Source organism: Plutella xylostella, chromosome 5 (genome assembly GCF_932276165.1).
Source record: "Plutella xylostella chromosome 5, ilPluXylo3.1, whole genome shotgun sequence".
NCBI lineage: Eukaryota > Metazoa > Arthropoda > Insecta > Lepidoptera > Plutellidae > Plutella > Plutella xylostella.
Window position 1 is genome coordinate 11928741 of NC_063985.1, and position 20154 is coordinate 11948894.

The 20154-nt window shown below is 38.7% G+C and overlaps 1 protein-coding gene across 1 annotated transcript in view; it reads left to right on the forward strand.

Moving 5' to 3' along the window:
* LOC105394151 overlaps window positions 1-20154 on the forward strand; it is a 67750-nt gene that overhangs the window by 37667 nt on the left and 9929 nt on the right. Inside the window, exon 3 of the mRNA XM_011565991.3 lies at window positions 19875-20063. Coding sequence (XP_011564293.3) covers window positions 19875-20063 — 189 coding nt within the window. The remainder of the gene's footprint in view (window positions 1-19874; window positions 20064-20154) is intronic.

Here is a 20154-nt window from a genome sequence, read left to right on the forward strand (position 1 = left end):
ATGATAGTATAGGGAGAGTCACAATCGCTGGCAACACCAGAGCCGCCATAACTCCGGATATCATCAGACTTATTCTCTATTTACGACGATCCAGCGTTTAAATCAGTCGCAGAGATGAAAGCACGGCTTACCCCGTCTCTATAATCTGTGACGCGAAACAAGAACAATATATTTTTAGCTTCAAACGCGAATCTTAAGTCGCCTAATCGCGAATTTGGCGTGGACACGCGCCTTAAATTAAAACGGTCGTAGGGTTGCCAGCGCGGAATTTAATTGCATTTTTAGGGGTATCAAATTACTAATTTTATTCATCAATTTTAATATATTTTTTCAAGTAATGTATCAAATAAAAAAGCAGCAAAGTAAATACTGATAGCTAATTTTGCCAACGTTTTTTTGATTATAAATAATTTTTCAAACTTTATAACCTTAATATTATGTAGGTATATTTCTCCTAAAGTAACGATGCATCAGATATTTCTATCCTTTATTGACAATTCAACTGTTTACATAGGAATACCCATTAAAAGCTTTAGAATGCTAAATGGACACCTAGCAAGCATAACTTGCCTAATATGAAAAAAACTTTTAACAACCAATAAATTATTATTAAGAAACCAAAAAATCATTTATATTTTACATACACATTTAACCCTCAATTTGTATAGAGCACAATCCACATTCGACCACTACCGGCGTGCTCGTGTGATCTGATAAGATTCAAATAAGGGATTAGAGGGGGACACACTGAGGATTTGAGCTCTAACCCGGCGGGTGGGACAGAGATAGCTGTACGGATTATCTTGGTTGGACCGCGGTCTTGTCGTGTGAATGTGTGCGTAGGTATTTAGGATTGACAGATTAGGAAGTAGCACATATAGGTATCTAGGTCCTGTATATTTAGAACACGGTACTATTTTAACAATTGTATACTGAAAAATTTATACTTATGTGAGAGCATTATATTTTGTTGGCCTATGCTAGCAAAAGCATTACAAAAATTAAAATAAAAACCTACCTTCAATGCCTACAAAGTACAAATGTCTTGTCTGAAGACCGCAAAATAATAATTTATGAGTAAATCACGATTAGGTACGTACGAGCTAAATAAATTTTGCTAACCATTTTTTATTCAAGGAATTAGGAACACTGTTGAAACAATAACACAAAAAAAACCGTTGATAAAAATGAAATAACACACGGTGTGTATTTTCATCTCGGGATTACGTAAAGTCGGGATTCGGGATTGGGATCGGGCAAATCCCGGCTCGGCAGTGTCCACCCTTTTTCCGGATTTTCTCGCTCGCCGGCCGACATATCATATTTTTAAAGCACGCATGTGTTTTGTTTGTGTTACAGATATGAAAAGTTTTTATAGCTAAATTTTTTCGAGGAAATAGAGAAGTGTTTTTTAAAACTTAGGTTAGTTTTCCAGCGTTGGCATCCTGACCTAAGATTGATTTATTGTTGGATACGTAAGACTTACTTAGATTTTTTAAAATATATTTTTCATATTAAAACTCCGTCACTCTGAGTACTAAGTATGAAGCCATTAGCATTAAGTCCACCTGATTGTACATAATTACTTTTGTGAGTATATTGTGCAATAAAGAATAAATAAATATGAAGACCATTGAATAAAATCATGCCTACTAGGCACGTATCGCCATGAATAACAGAACAGCTGTCGAATAAGAAATACGTAATCTGATTTATTAAAAAACTATCTATTGTACAAAACTTTTTTTATTTAGTTTTTTTTTCCTTTCCGTCGAACTAATCCTAGCTTATCTCTAGCATGCAGTACGAACCTACGATAATTGGCGACCACAGAGAAATAACTCTTGTGACCTTGACATTAAGACTCTTTATCGAATGTACGGATTAAGTAGCGCTCATCTCTGAACGGTAGGGGTTGGATGGGGGGTCAATGAACCTTTCAACCGCGACCTACCGTATACGTTTGAATATTGCCAACGTTTTTTTGATAATAAATAAAACATGAGTAAAGATGTAACAGTTTATGTCTGTATCGATGATAGAGCATAACCAGGTATTAGTGGTTGACTTTTGACACATCTGTCAAGAATTTTATATGGAGATGACGTATTTAAGTGATCAACCTTTCCCGGGTTACGATCTAACCGACTATGGAGAAATTGGGGCTTAGAGAGTCGGCCCCCGTGGTTGTGTATGGTCAAATATTCTACAGGGTAGTACAATTATCGACATGACGCATGTACAGTTCACGCACGGACTCAGCTCAAAGGATTACGCGCCGCTGAACTAAACCGATTTGGATTAGTAAAAAAAAATAAACTTGGTATTAAATGTGGGAGTGTGAAAAAAGTAAAAGTAAATTTATTTTACAATATTAATTTCAATTTTTTACATATAAATTGCATTCAGTGTTATTTATTTAAATTATACTGAATTCTATTTGAAACATAGGTTTTTAGATAAGAATTTAACTATAGGTACCTAGTACCTACTCACTTAATTAACTTACTGTTTAAATCAGAGAACAACTGTACGATTTAAAAAAAACTCTGTAGATTATCTCATAGTGCACTTTAATGTTCAGGGATTTAACATTGGGCTGAGTTGGATTCGCGCTCCATTTGGACTAAAGATTATTCATCATAAGTTATACAGGATGTTGCAAAATATGTATACCTAAATCGAAAATTGAATGGAGGGCTCTACTAGCATTAAGTCCCTCGTACTCTAATTTTGTAATATTTGTGCAATAAATAATTAAATATGTAAATGCTAAATAATAATGCAGCACCCTATGTAAGTTCCGTGAAAATACAAGACATATTTACTATTATTATTTCTATGCGAAAATCTGCTGTGTTAAACATAGAAAGATATAATAAGTAGACTTGATAGGAAAGCATAAGTCTTCCATCACCCGTCATAATATTAATTTATAAACCTTCCTACAAATACCCTGAAATATATCTCGGAAATTATCGCATACACACCTTTTCATATAAAAATGTGCCGTGTTTTTCTTTGTATCTACTCGTAGGTATCGCAAAATATTGACGAAATCACAAATGGGAAGATCCTTTGATGAAACGCGTAGGGTCCCGATTGACTTATCCAATATAGTTAATGCCCTCCTGTGAAACAAATGACTGGGACACGTTTCTATGCAGCAAAACATACTTATGGGAAAGTGATTAATTTCCCTAACACATTATACATACTATAGCTACCTTTGTTTATCTACATTTTTATGTATTTATTTTCTTCAGTCAGTCATCAAATAGAGTTATTCACTTACGTATTATACATAGGATATTGCAAAATTGGTAGGTATAGGAAGCTGAAAGATGGTGATTCTGAAGGTCATTTTAAAATAAATTGTTCTACGACTTTCGAAAATAACTTCTGAATTAAATTTTATGTCTAAATGTCTATACACTTGAGGCCTATAACTTTGTAATGGTCTACTACAAGGAAGTTGAATAAATCTCGCATATTCATACATCTAGTCTCTATCCCGATCAAAACATACATGCAAACGTTCATTACCATTTCAAACATCGATCAAAATAAACATCCGAACCAATACAAATACAATCTGTCCACGGTCATTCAGTCTATGAATGCGGCTTCTATCGCCCCCGCCCGCTCCGCCCCGCTCCTCCCCGCTCCGCTCCGCTTTGCTCGCTAAAGCCAGATTTCAATAGACTATAATCTCACCCTAATGAATCTCGAATCCGGATTACGGCGGCCCCTATAATGGCCAGTGACGGCGCCTGCAAACGAACCGACTGTCCGGATAGTTGGAAAGAAAACCTTTGATTGGAGTCCCGGTTTAGACTAATCCGGATTAGCCGGCTGTAATCATTGGTGCGGTTGTGCAATATTCCCGGATGCCTGTTTCAGTGAACTCTTTAATGAGGTGAAATATCATTTTATGTGATTTTGATTTAGTGTGTTGAGTAGTTAGGGTTTGGTAAAAAGGAAACTTTATGCTCCATGTTTGTTCTTTTTGCTTTAAAACTATTACTGAGACCAGTAACACCTTATTTATCAGCACATAACATATTATCATAAAATACCTTCCCCAACGAAATAACCGGTACAACACAAACACGTAACCAATACAAGTGCTAATTCGACGTCTGATTCTACCAATAAATTGTGTCAGGCGCACCGGCAGCTAATCCTGTATTCGCAGTAGTAGGCATTAGGTGGCTTTGGTGGACAGATCGGCGTCACAGGGCGATTCGAAATTACCTAGCAATTGGACGGCGGGAGAATGGCCCGGCTAAATCGGCTGCAGACACTTTTATTGGCCGGGCAAAGCCGGGCGCCGGCCGGATATCCGGCGCGCTAATCCGGGACCCGGGCGCTAATCCCCGCCCGTGCGAGATATCTCGGCGGTACAGAATCGGTTATCGGCGAGTAGAGGTGACACTCTTTTGAAGTTGTGACGCTTGTGATGTGCGTGTAGGTTTCATATAGTTAGGAATAGAAGATTGAATAGTGATAGGGCCACAATTCTTTGTCGCACCTTCGTCGTCCTTTAGCGTCAATTCACACGTACCACAACCACACCACGTCGCAGCGACAAAATGTGGTCAAGCTGTGGTTACGTGTGAATTGTGTGACAGCGGCTTTTTGCAGTTGCGTTGTGGCAGCGACAAAAATTAATGTCGATGTGGTTGCGTTGTCGCTGTCATTGCGATGTGGTAACCACGTCGTCGTGTGCAGTTAGGGTCAATTCAGACGTACCACAACCACACCACAGCCACAACCACACCACAACCACGCGATGTGGTCGGGCGTATATTTTGTATTGACAATGAATAATCCAATTCACACGTGCCACATTTTGTCGTTGTCATCGACCACCTGTGTAATACGACCACATCGCAACCACATCGCAACCACAACGCAACCACATCGCAACGGCAACGCCGCCACGTGGCGGCGGCACCGCGGCTACCTGTTCTCCGTATTAACTGCATACAACCACGTGGGTACCACATCGCAAAGACAGCGACAACACAACCACATCGACATTTTGTCGCTGCCACAACGCAACTGCAAAAAGCCGCTGTCACACAATTCACACGTAACCACAGCTTGACCACATTTTGTCGCTGCGACGTGGTGTGGTTGTGGTACGTGTGAATTGACGCTTAATACGGAAAACAGGTTGCCGCGGTGCCGCCGCCGCGTGGCGGCGTTGCCGTTGCGATGTGGTTGCGTTGTGGTTGCGATGTGGTCGTATTACACAGGTGGTCGATAACAACGGCAAAATGTGGCACGTGTGAATTGGATTATTCATTGTCAATACAAAATATACGCCCGACCACATCGCGTGGTTGTGGTGTGGTTGTGGTACGTCTGAATTGACCCTTATTGCTTTATGGCATGCCAATGACTTTAGAGGCGTGTGACTGAGATTTGGCTACCAGGATTTCGTCCTGAATTCCAATTTTTACAACTTTAAATTGCCCTTTTTAACACAATACCGTAAGTAGTTTATCTCGTCACTCAGGGAATGAAAGCCGCACCGCGTATAAGGTATTAATATAAAATTGGGTGCAAAAAATGAGCAGATTAATTGATGTTTTTATTGGATAGTGCCGCGGCCGTAATGCGAGAAATTGAACTCGTGCAAATGAATATCGCAGGTTATTAATATCGGGCGGATACCGACACCGGCCGAATTATGAAAAATATAATATTATTGTCAGTCTACTGAGCAGACCACTTCATATCATGGTGCATGGAGGGCGGTGCCGGCGGGTAGCTGTATACTTGTATAGCTTCTGTATAGTGTGTTGGCGAAGATTCTGAAATTACATAATAGTTTTTCAATTGTTTTACAACAGATATACATATATATGAAAACTGGGTAAAACTATTTAAGATACTAGTTTCTTTCAAACGTGAAGAAAAAATTGTTAATTATTATTTAGTTTGAATGTATTTCCTGTCTGTTTCGCTGTTATTGAAGCGAGCATACTTTGAATCGGCCTAACATAATAAATTCTCTAACAAAGTTGCAATGAACATTATCCATTCAAATGGAAGCTCGCGAAAACGCGAAAATGCTCCAAAATATTCCATCATTACTCGTCTATTTAGAACACAAAATTATATTTCAGTGCTCACATGAATAGGCGTTTCTATTTTACGCTAATAGGGATTACGGGTTCTGTTCTAGTGCATTTAGTGTACTTCTGGTAAAATTAATTACTTACCAAATCGCATACGGCGCACAAACGCTCGCGAATTATTTGAAAACGTTTCAACGCAGTTTTGAATAGAGAGTAATCGCGGCGCGTTTTGTGGGCTCCAGACTGTCTGGGGCACGCACTGTGTAGGTAGGGTAGGATGATGAAATAATTAAAATTTAATACGTTATGTACTTTAGGTAAGCGTCCACTTTTCGGCACCGACGCAGAAGATATCAATGACACACTCAATTCTAAATAGCATGTTATATTATACAACTGTTTATTCTGAACAGCTTTTGTTCTGCACATGACAGCCATATTGGTATTTCTTTCAAAACTCGTATTTAATATATTAATATCCTAAACAAAGTTGTCTGAACAGGCTTTCACTTACGAATAATATCCTTATTGCAGCACCCTGTATAGAATTGACTTTCAAATGGCTGTCCATAAGCACAGCCCAGCCAGAGCCGGGAATCCCCTCAAATCCGCATTCGAACTAGCCTCAATTTCGCGTATTGTCACAAAATAAAATAATCCCTATTGAAATGGTCGGAATGAGTGGCAAATTAGTAATTATGGTTCGCGGCGCGGCGGCTGACATTAGGACCATTTCGGCGATAATGCCTCTAAGCCAGGAGCTCACGCGCGGTACAGGCGCGCACAGCGGCAGTGCGGGATCGCGGGCTGGCGGTGACTGTACCTGGTGGATGGTACCATCGCGAATATAAAGTCAAGCTGACAAAGCCATTAATGGTTGTCTGGTAGAGAATTCTATAAGCAACAAGGTCGTCTTTTTATAGAGTTGAGGTGCAGGTGAAGCTGCGCAGGACAATCTATGCAGTTGCTTGCTGGGTGTTAGTACTTGCACTTTTTTGAATTCCTACAACCTAGCAGTCAAGGCCATGTACAAAAGTTTTTCTAACAATAAAATTTGGTTCTCGAACATTAAGACTATAGTGATTTGTTTATTTGCCGGTAGCTACCGCACTGTTGTCTATCGGGGGATGTCCAGCGCGAGGTATTATTGCATTCTGCTAATTAGTAGCCGCGCAGCCTCCACTGAGCCGCTCAACTATTGCGGGGATATAGTTGTGAGGTCACCTTCGCGAGTATAAAATTACCTTATTAAATTTTAATAAAACTATCGCTTTGCTAAATTGTGGTTGTGTGCACTGTCCCGCCACATTTTGCTTTCTTTTTAACCGACTTCGAAAAAAGGAGGAGGTTCTCAATTCGTCTGTATGTATATATTTTTTTAAACTCACCATATATCTCTCCTAGCCGTATTCGTTCAAACTCCGTGTTTTATAGTTGCTGAGGGTTCCGCTGGTGTGCCCTCAAGTGACTTATATAGCCAATCTTGGCTTGGAACGTTCGTGCACACTGGGCGCACGTTAAGACACCGTTTACATAATTATAGTTTATGGCCGCTGGTGGTCGGGCCTTTAACTCCTTTGAAGACAAGAGGATACTTGATCTCGATACGAAACTCACCATATTCCACCTCCAAACTATGTCCACGGCAAACCGTTGAGCCGACTATTTTCACACACAGTGTGCCACTTTTACACACAAAACATGTAGGATAAAATGTATCCCACATTTTTTTGTGAGTCTATAGAAACTTTCTCAGTACTTTCCAAATAAATAATAAAAGTGTCTATTTTTCGCCGATACATTAACCGTTTGTTTGCCTCAACATCAGACATTAATCTTAAGACATGTATCTTGTACGGATCCTCGGCCTTCCAAAGGCTAAATAACTGCAGCTTCTCTAAACAATATTAGCTTGAAACTTTTCGCGCCCACTAACACTAACATTGTCGTTATATTCGGGCGCTAACGCCGCGCACTGAGTGTGAATGTCGGTGGTTTATTCAACTCGTCTCTATTATCTCTCACTGCGCCGATTAATTCAAATGTACGTGTCGATTAATCTTCAAATACTAATTATTAATAGATTACTCGATGTTGCGGGCAATGAATTTGAGTTCACTTTGAGTTAAACTTGGATAATTAAGTTTGACGCAAGTCTCTCGAGTCGAGTGGAGACCACGAACAGGCAAACGCAGCGTGGGACGCCCTCCTGCCCGCTGGACTGACGACCTTAGGCGGGTGGCGGGTAGTGGTTGGATGAGGAAGGCCGAGGACCGAGTGTTGTGGCGCTCCTTGGGAGAGGCCTATGTCCAGCAGTGGATGATTATTGGCTGATGATGATGATGAATTAAGTTTGTGTTTTTTTAAATAATAATTCTACCATCTTTTGTTTGTTTATTAGAGATATCAACAATGTATAATACTTGCTAACTGTATATTGCTGTCAAAGCGTGACGAAAGCAATAAAGACAGAAATTGAATCTTAATTTCAGGGTTGGTGCAAGCCACCCTTAACCACTCCCTGACTATAATATGTAACCCAAAGCGAACATATCAAAGTAAAAGAAGCAGTTTAAAAGCATTTCATAATTAACTACCCCTTTCAAACAGGATGTCCCTAAACAGAGAAGTTAGTACAGAAAATTGTCGCTAATCCAATACAGGCGGAGGCTGCGGGCTAAGCAATCGAGTTAGAGACAGCCCTCCAATGCAATGGAACATTCTGGAAGTTACTCTTTTGTTTTCGATGTAGACTGCTGTGGCTTGCGGCCCGCCAGGTAGGATATTCAATTACTATGTTTTTGATAGGGGTTTTAGACGGCTTCACAAAAGAAGGAGGTCCTTAAATTGACGCACTTTCCAGCCTATTATTATTTTTTGCTTACTCTGTACAGTGACATCGATAAATTGGTATTTATTTTATAGATGCCTTGCTTTTAGCATGATCTGAGTGAAGACAGAAGGCCCACAAGTACAGAGCCTAGATTAGCTCCGCTTTACTAACAAGACGGCAACAATGTATATCAATATTGTATTCTGCCGTACATACGTCAATCTATGAACAAGAAACAAGGCATATACATAAATAGTACATACCCACTTGAATAGGTGTACAGAGAGTGATATAGTGTATTGAGTGTTAGAAATATTTAGAAAGGATGTGTAGATCTGGTTGAAAAAAGTAAATACCTTGGTAGTGCCTTTAAACTTGAAAATCTTATTCATTGGCCTAAATTTAGCAGTAAATACTGTAAAAGCATGAAAGCCAAAAAAATATGGCGGCTACGAAATACTACGCGCTACGAAAAAGCGTAGCGCTACGCAACTACGAATAGGGCTACGTAGCAAAGACATTTTCATGATCCATTTCCATTAAAATTTAATGAATACCTATTCATTAAATGTATCTAATAATAAATAAAATGTACATTGTATCTAATTCTATGGAATTAATAATAACGATTACCTTTATTTATTTAAATTAATATAGGTACATTTTAATTTGTCTAACATAAACAAAACTTGATTTAGAATGGCCGCCGTCTCTCGGCTTCAGATTACCGTCTGTCCGGTGAGACACACATCTACAACAGATCTATTATTTACGTACGGACATCACTAGTGATGGGGTAGTGACGGGTGCCGGGATATAAACTAACGGATAGATGCGAAACAAGGAGCTTTAAGACAAAGGTTTGTGGTGCTAGACACCGAATAAAGAATTTGTGTCTTTATCTCTATCAAATTAAAATATTTTTATTTTTCGTTCATAGACGTATATTAAGTACATATATATAGTTAATAGGTGACTCTGGGAGGATCATTGCGTGCACACCATTATTATACTGTGTATAATGACTTGTTGACTTTTACCAAAATATGTTAAACGTTGCCTATCAAACGCCTGCGAGTACAAAATGTATTTAAAATGCAATTCAAATCAACTTTAAATACCTTTAACGTTTGGCAAAAGTCACTCTGAATTCTATTCGAATGTATAATGTTGATATCACTCTCGGTTACATAAATTTTGTTTAATTTCATCCTCTTCGTTCCCATCCCTAGCACCCTAAGATCTAGCCCCAGACGGACCATGCAAACTCTGGTCTTAACCAAAATTGGTACACCCTTAAATATTCACAATTGTAGTCTAAGCCGTGGTCTTAAGGTCGATTTTCGCTCAGCTGAATAATTAAAGCATCTTTGTTCGACCGTTGTCCAGTGAAGATTATGGCTTGACCACCTTGTCAGGTTTGCTTAGATGCACTTTAATCTTTTGAGCCGGACCCTGAAGATAATTTTATGAATAATCTACGCCTTTACTATGATTACGTTAAGGCCATCGGCATATCGTTTGCATAATTTTAATCTGTTACTGCATATATATTTTCTGTCATTTCTTTTCTGGTGTGTGCTGCCGTTTTGTGCTATCAATGGTCATAACGTAAGTCATAAATCTTTATATGTATGAGGTATTAAAACTATTTTAAGTAGGGCACATACTTACCTCTACATAAATAATACATTGACTTAAAATTTGATCTCAATCCTTACTATCCTTAATCCTTAATATCCTTAATCCTTAATAATATTATAAATGTGAAAGTTACTGTGCCTGTCTGTCTGTTACTCTTTCACGCCAAAACTACTGAATGGATTTGAATGATATTTGATATACAGATCGTCTAGAATCTGAGAAAGAACATAGGCTACTTTTTATCGCGGAATTTCCACGGTAAAACTTTTTAAGGCGAAGCGAAGCTCGCGGGAATAGCTAGTAACAGAATAGACCAGGCTCTATAGTTACCGACTAACGGAAGCTAAAGGAGTAAAAACACATGGATTTGCCGTAACCCAAGCCTAAGCCTCAGCCGACCACATATGAAATTATGCGTATACGGTTCTAATCCTTAAGGCGCACGTAATATGTACCACCTTCTTAACCTAACAAGATTATCGAAGGCATTTCATGGTCGGATCAGGGAAGCGAAGCCACAATGTCGTATCTACAAATCGTCAAGTTTTCATACATTTTTAGACAATTGTATTTTTTTAAAGTGTATGATCGATTAAATGCATTTGTTTCATTTACTTATTTTTTTAAAATTAATATTGTAATGCATTTGACAAGACAAAGCAAGACAATTAAATTTATAAGTATGTAATTAATTAAAAAGGAAATAATAAATCAATTGATTTAAATTATGTTATGTGTTATGTTAACAAGTCATAGAAGGACAACAATTCCATCAATTTGAAATCAGTAAATGCTCAGAAAAATACCTAACCAAGATTATTACATATAATGTAATTTTGTACAAACTTATCAGAAATTTCGAACCAGCATATTTCTATCCGACAATTTTTTGTAATTTTACACTTACGTCATTTTACTACCCAAGCCAGCAGTCACAAGGCGGCTAATACGGAGATTTTCTACGCAAATGAGATTAACGGTTAACTAGACGCGCTTTCTTCGAAGAGGCTTCGAATGTAGGCTTGAAGTATGAGACGGATCATTCCGTTAAGTAATTCAATTATGCAAGCCTGAAGGATGATAGACGGATGTGAGTGAATTAGGGGCGGAACAAGATTTACACGTAAAAGGTGCTAGTTTAGGCATTATATTATCAATGTGTACCCATACGCATACTATATTTTTTATACCTCTCTATCTTTCACTTCATAAAGCGAGTACCTACTTAAAATGAATATACCAAAATTCAGTTTTATTTCTATTTGAAAATGAAGAAATAAAATGCCTCTTTTAAGCTTGCTTTAGCTATCTTGATGACTTAAGCTAGTTTGCTACCAGCCCCACTATTCTTTTCCTCCCTGTATTTATACAGTATACTTTGGAATAACCTATTATTGACTTCCACAAATCGACACTTTGTATGTAATTCTACTCCACTGGTCTAACTCGGCGTGTGCCACAAACATCCCCCTGACACAGTGAACGTCACACAATGCTGTTCATTTTGCAAGTTTTCACCCGCTGACACACAAACACACACACAGACACACCGACACACAACTGACATGTCCTCAATAGATCTCAACACAATATACAGCCTTCACAAGAATAGACGCCCCATTTCGTAAAGTGTATTAATTAAGACGCGGCATATCGTGTGAGATACATTTGATCGTTTTTAATTTGCATGTCACACGGCAAAGTTTAATTGGGTCTCGGCGTATTTAAAGATTTTGTTGATGTTTTGAGCATTGTGTTTGGTTTGCGGGGAGGGTGTGCTAGAATATAATTATGTTATCTTTTCTGTGCCAACCGATACTAGTAGATAGGAGTAGCAGTAGGAGTGGTAAAAAAAGGCAAATTATAATACTATTATTATAATATTATAATACTATTTTGTAGAAAATTAAACCACATAAATTTTCCTTAATGGTTTTATCCCTTTCTTACTTTTTTTAATGAACCACGTGTAACCGATAATAAATCAATTCAAATTCAGAATAAATATACAAAACATAAGTAGGTCATCTCAGTTTATAATCAGTAACATTATCTTGGCGGGATGATCAGTCGCAACATTAATTTAAGCAGATAATTGTGATATTTGACGAGTGTAGCGGAAACCGTCAGTTTGACGGCTGATTGTTATCTCTTGTTGGCAACTTTCATTGAAAACAAGGGGGTGGCGGGATCAACTTCACATTTAGTGTAATGTTTGGGGAGGGTACAGCAACAATTGGTATCGTACTATATTTATTGTAAACAGTGAACTATGGATGATAAAGTAAGTATAGCTGTGTGCATTTTGAAATTGTTTTCCAATATATCCGTCAGTGAAATTAAAAACATTTATCATTGTTTTTTGTGGTTACACCGTATTTATAGTCTGAAAAACCAAATAAGGCATATACCTACACAGGTACTAAGGAACCATAAGACCTAAGATGTAGAGAACCTTTATTGCATGAGTTTCATAGTCGTAAAGGTGAAAATAAGTTGCAGCTAGCTCACCGGGGTACCAGGCGCTAAGGACAACGAGGAGGTACGTCTAGCGCTGGGCTTGAGAGCTTAGCCCGCGAACTAACTTTATAAATAAAATCTCACAATTGCGTAGAGCACAGAGAATAATAAACCCGATGCAGCTTACTTTGCTGTGACTAGGGAAGACGAGTATCGTGTTTCGTCTTTAACCGTAGCCAGTAGGTAAGCTGCTAGGTTTTCGGCTTAGAAGTTATTATATTCAGATTTAGATTGATGTTGAACATAAAACTTTATAATTCAATGCAAGGCTCGTAAATTTTTATTTAACTTGTTATTTTATATGCTTACCTTAAATATGCTTGCTCAAAGTTATCGTCTAAAATAATTAAAAAGCCGAAAACTACAATACAAAAGCCGAAAGTTCGTAGGTCGTGGACCCCTAGTCTTGACATAAGCTTCGGCTTTGGTCGGCTAAGACTGGAGTCAGGTTTCTAGACGAGGCTAGCTGATATGTGCCTTGTCTGGAGGAAGAAGGATGTAGCGGCTAATTATTTTCAGGATTAATCTATTTAAAATTAATTATTGAAATATTAAGTACCTTACGAATAAGGATGATATAAATTCTTATGGCTGTGCTCACTGCTTACTGGGTAAGTAGAGTTTAGAATGGTGCTCGCACAAATGTGAAGCACTTACCTTTATAGTGATTTATCATCAGAGTCAGAAAGGTATTTATGAATAAAGTAAATAAAATACAACTTTACGCAAGCATTCAAAATATCGCGTGATTTTTCAGCGTGAAGTTTTTATTTCATTCGCAAACAGATTAACTCATAATCAGTGAGTCACACGAATTAAGATGAATTGAGTTTTTATATGTGCGAAATTCACTCGGGCAACCATTTCGGAGGAATTAAATACTTATTTTCACGTCAATATAGTAAGGTAACTGTTGTTTTACTGCGTTTTAATTTACATTTGGGTACTAGAGGCCATTCCACTCGCCACTATAATACAATATGGTAAGTAGGTACATAGTTTAGTATAACTTAAAGGTATTTCATTTTAACCTTTGAAAGCCGCATCTCTAGCAACACTACTCAAAACTTGAGGGGTCAAGTGTAATGGGATTAAGTAGAACCGTACATACGGTTAACCGGTACCCGGATCATTCAGCCCGTCGCCGGATGCAAGCGTAAATGGATTTCACTGAATTAAAACTTTGCTTTCTGTTTGTGTCACTATTTCCCTCGGTAGTATTTCTTGAAGACTCTTAAGATATACCTATTCCTTTTAAAGTGAAGTACCTTTAGGTTTGTTACCTGCGAATATTTAAAACTGATAAATATTCCTATTGCTAATCACTAATAAAGTATAGAATACTCGATTTTAAATATACTTAAATCATTTCTTATATAAACATCACTGAGAATTAGCCAACTCAAAACAAACAATTTCATAGCTCGCGAAAAACCTAATTTGTAATTTGCTTACAGCCTCGACTTGTTAACAGGATAAGAGAGTTAATACGTACAAGTAACAACGACATAAAACCTCATTAGATGAGTGTTGCCAGCTCGGGCCTAATGAGCCGAGATATCTACGCGGTATTTTTCACGAGTGGCAACACCTTTGATCCGCCATTGCTGTGGGAAGCGGCTGAATGATCGCTTGATTACGGACAATTGTTATGCTAATGATAATGGGTTTTGTTTGTCTCGATAACTGGCTTTAGGTTAGTGAGTTGTTCTTGTAGGGTAGGGAAAAATACCAAACTTACTAACTCAAGATTACACAACTTATTTGCTACCTATGTACATATAAGTATTTCAGTACATGAAACTTACAGCACATGCATTTTATTCGGTTTGTATTGTTGCTCCTACTTATAGTATTTGTTTTAACCAGTCATAACAATAACACTACCCAAAAGTATACCTACATGTAATGACTATTAAAGCTGTACTTATTGTTTACGTCAGCAACAAAAAGTAGGCTACAAACAAGTACGCGTACAACAATAATGACCGTGATTACCGGGCCGGTTGTCCGGCTTCCCGGTCCGGCACGCGACGGCTCATCCGCTGTAACCGGATCATCGTCCACGAATGTGCAGCTCAGGACACGCGAATCTGTTTGTCTTACTGACGGTACCTAGTGAAGAACCGTCAGAACAACAACCGAACTTCGCGATAGCCGCCCTGGCTATGTAAACGAAATAAGAACGAACTTTTACGAAGTAATTAGTGTCAAATTCTATAAATTTTGAGTCCAAATATGGTGGTCAAAACAAGTTCGCGATAGGTAAACATAGCTCTGGAACAGTTCTCAACCACCCGCCTTTAAATTCGTCTGTCACAACTCAATACCTATTACCTAGTGACTATTTTTCAATTAATTCTAATAGGTACCGACTCGAAAGGCGATTGGTTGAGAATGCTACTTGGCTAGCCGCTACCAGTCTAACCATTGAGTAATTGTAAAAGAGAGTAATGTGCTAAGCCGCATTAATGTAAATCAATCCCACATGTGTATATAATTACAGCTTCACTCACCGACAACGCGTTAACTCTAAAAACAACTTCATCGTAATCCCAATAAAGCTTCTACAAGAATTCCCTTAACCTCTCCAAAGACTAAACTCTTCATCAGACGGCACAAATCGAATCCACCCATCTAATTACTCCCCGTACGAGTCGGATAAGTATTTCACAAAATACTTAACTTAACTCCGACTTAAGTACTCGCGTCTCTTCATTGTTGATTCTCAAGTTAGGGGGGTTATTAAGTCCTGAAAGAGGGTATCTGATTCGCTACATACCTGCTAAGCTCGACATGTAGACGAAGTCTGGATTTCGGCTCCGAACGCAATGAACCAGTGGCGTTTGAGAGATTAAAGGGTTATGAAGTTTTGTGGTCTAATTGGCAGTTTGGGGAGAAAATATTATAACGTAAGAGTACACATAATATCCAGGAATGTCCTTAGGCATTACAAACCATCTTAAATGTCATTAGTTTCAATTCCTCGCTATATTCAGAAACCTAGAGTCATGGCGGAATACAGATAACGCAGCTCAAAAATCAAACTTTTCCAAGATTTAGTTTTTCCCCATAAAGAGCTCGAGGAAGTTTGAAGGCTCAGGAGGCCACTCTATCTTTCCAAAAACCAGAGCTGTTATTCAATTGGTACGTTTAATGAAACTGTAGCAGGGCACCGAAACTTAGATTTCTCGTTAGCTAGACTGACCCCTCAGCGTTGCAGCGCCGCGGCTTAGTACTTGTTGGTACAAAGTTTTAATTCTCACTCGCATGGGAGAAGACGCCACTTGACATCCTCCTTTATTAGGGATATCGACCTTTTTCGAGAGCCTCTCGGGCTGAGACCCAGCAGTTGCAGTCTTTGTTCTTTTAGGCGATTAGGCGTTCGGTATCTTCGAAGAGCTAAGAATGAATTGATCTGTCTAGTATTAACCGTCTAATGCAGAAATAGGTTTTCAGGAACGGTTCTTTTAATAAGCATTTTCTTATGTAGGTATCTCTCTACAAACAAGCAAAGAAAAAATAATATTGCAACAGCTTTATAATATACCCACATATCCCCAACACACTCACCGTGTTAACTAGCATCAGCACACGACCGCAACGAGCCGCGGAAACGGCGAGGGGAGGTCCGGGAAAATAGGCCCCAACGTCTTATCGCAAATCCGGCATAAAATTAAATCGTATTAGTGTCGCATCGGCGGAAGACGCGCCTCTAGATGCGGTGCGGTTAAAAATTTACGCGATAAATTATTCTCTGCGACCCGATGTGTTGTTTGGATTAATTTACCTACGAGTGAGTGATATAATGATGTAGGATATATTTAACCGGATACCTTCAGATAAAGTTCTCAGGCAATTTTAGTAAATTTATGAAAAACATATTAAAATCACATAATAATATAAAAGCCACCTTATATATTAGATATTTAAAGTGCATATAATTAAAAGTGCACCATGCACTTGACAATTTATTTAATCACTTTAAAAGCACCAATATTATGAAATAAGCAGAAAGGTTTTACTAAAACCAAAAACCCCATATTTAAATGAAACGTGCAAATATTTACCAAATCCTCGACTCTGCCAACCTGCTGCGAGCTCGACTAATATTTAAAGATTAACTGCAAACCGACACTACTCCCGACACTTCAGCTGAAAGACTAACTCCGCTGAAAATGTTGATATTCTTAATTCTGCTTTTGCCTCTGCCCTGACATTTCAATTACAGAAATATTGTACTTGTGTTCTTAAATGTAAATTAAAATAAACAACGTATAAAATTGAGTAATATTAAACTTAAATTGGGGTAAGAAAGTAGTGTATTTTATTTCAAATTTACTTAATTACGTTATGTATAATTGTATATATAAGGAAAGAAACGTTTGTCTTGAGATACACCATCATTGAGATTGCACTGTCAAGTTTTGTTGTTTTTACTGTACTTCAAAGAACAAAAATAATAATAATAATATAACCAAAACAACGTCTTAGCCCCGTGATTACCGAGAGCCCGTGTAGAGACGACGTTCCGTCGAAATAATAATTAATTTCTGTAAATTTCGTACGAACACCAGTTAGCCCCGGATCACGCTTGTACAGATATTCACTACTTGCTGTGACCCCTTACTACGAAGTGGATAACTTTTAAGATGCTGGCAATAATGTTAAGTTTCGCTTGTGTTGTAACGACAGTAGGGGACAAGCAGGGTGAACGGGTTACGGCGGGCGTGCCTTGTGATAATGCCTGCGCCGGCGGTAGGCTACGCAAATAACTTTATTATCGCACCGAATTTGACAGGATTAATAGCAATTTTGCTATCACTTGGTTTATTTACTTTATCAAGTATTTATTTGGACGTTGGCTAATTACATGAAAATAATTTGCACTTCCTCTTCTTTGCGAGGATGATTAGCCAGTGCACTTAGGTATACGTTATATACTAAGTGTTGACCTATTACAATAATTAAGTAGGTATAGGTATCTCACCTATATCTTAAACTTTAATAGCGACGCCATTAAACCTGTACCAATCTCAGCCTCATTTATTATTCGAGCTTTGAATAATTTAATATTAATAGACTAGTGTTCCCGTCTCAGATCCTAGGGATTTAACTGACCAAAGGCGAGTCTACCGGGTGCGCGACTAAACCTCAAATAATCCACGGGTCATAATAACCCGGCAGCGACCCAACTGTGCCCAGTCTCCCCTACACAAAGAACTTGATAATGCAAAACTATTGAAAGTAACTTTACGCGATTATGAGGCTTCGAAATTTTAGTGTTGTTTCACCGCTTAGCTTGCGACACAGAATGTTGAGCAGGTGCTGTAGTTACAAATGTTATTTGAATGTTAGTTTATGTGTAGTAGATAATTTATCATTTTGGACAAAAGGAAGGCCTTTATTATTCGTAAATCTAAGTAATGTTCTTAATTTTGATACATATTTTTGAAATATGTTTTTGTTTGAAATAAGTTTGTAAATGTGATCGAATAAAATTTACCAAAATGAAAGGTTTTATATAATAGTTACTGTCCTTCAGATCAGATGATAATTACAAGTAATTTACCATCTTACCGGAGTGACCCATCCGTCTGCCCTCTCTCCCACCTGTGCCGCAGAAACAAACTTTAATCACGATCGCACCTACGGTATTACTAAGAGATTATTGCTGTACCGCGAAAATAATTGTACTCGTATAGGTGCCCGACCGCCAATGTTTTGTTGTTCGAACACCCTATTGAATATTAGGCATGTAAATTTCCCCGAGGCAGGTTAGATGGAACAGTATTGTTCCGAATGCCACAATGTTCGCGGCCGCAATTACCCGATTTGTGATTAAATACTGCTTTTGATGAGCCCGTGACGGTTTACACGTGTTGCGTAGGAGAGCTCGATTATTTGACGGACTTTACAGAAGAGATTTTGTTTTAATTTTACGAGCTCTAAAACAATTAACGGGTCTGAGAGCCACGTGGAGGCGACAGTACACATTGCTGAATCAATATTGAGAACTCGAAGCAAACCTCTTAGAGAAGGCGAAAAAAATATGCACAGAAACGGCAAGAACTATTTAATATTGCGCTAAGGAACAGACAAAGGGGCGCTAAAAGCGAGCGGCACAAAGATGCTCCATCCGACGAACGAGGATTAATTATTATTTTAACATTTTGAGCAATTTTAGCGGAAACGCGGAGTTTTTTGCCGCCTGCTAACTAGTCAAAGGCATTGCTTTTTCGCCTGAAAAGTTGCTAAATAATTAAGGCGGCTTTTAACGACGTTTTGACGTCTGAAGACTAAGTAGCTGCTGTTCCAGACGTTGCGTTTTTTTTAAGCTGCCGTTATTTTGTGCAGCCACCGCGGTGAGAGTCCGCTCTAATGGAAGTTGTTTTTGCCGGAAGCGGATTTTCTTCTTAAATATTATCATTAAGTACTATCCTAAGTTTAGATCGTGGTTACCATTGAAAACCATAGGGACTACTCCTTGAGCAAGACTCTCTTAATTTAGGGGAGTTACTACTCTTCCTCGTCACGGTGAGCTATGAGCCATAGAAAACGATGCGGCGTATCTCTCACCTCCAACAGCGTACAAACCTCTTCCTAATGAATAAACTGACGTTACAACAATCATCTCATCAGATGATGACTACTCTTCCACCTCTAGCAAGAACCCTAAGCTAGACCAGAACAACACAGAACTACATACATCTTCTTCCCGGTCCACTAAGTGGCATTCAATCCATATTCAAACCCACTCCTCTAACCGCTCCCTCTTCTTCCAGGCAAGACCCTGCCAGTCCACTGCGTGGTGGAGTCAGTCCCGTCCCTCGAGGAGGGCTCCTGGCGCCGGCGGGCCGCGGTGGAGACCGACAGCTACGTCATAATCCCCGCGGCCACCGCGTTCCATGAGCTGGTGCCGGCTGCGCTGATGAGGCTGGGTTATCCGCATGAGATGGCTGCTTCTGCTAAAGGTTTGTACCTGAGGATAAGATGAAATCTTCTTAGCGATTAGAGAAAAACTAAGGTTTTTTGTTCGTTCTTGCCCGCGACCAGGCAAAAGTA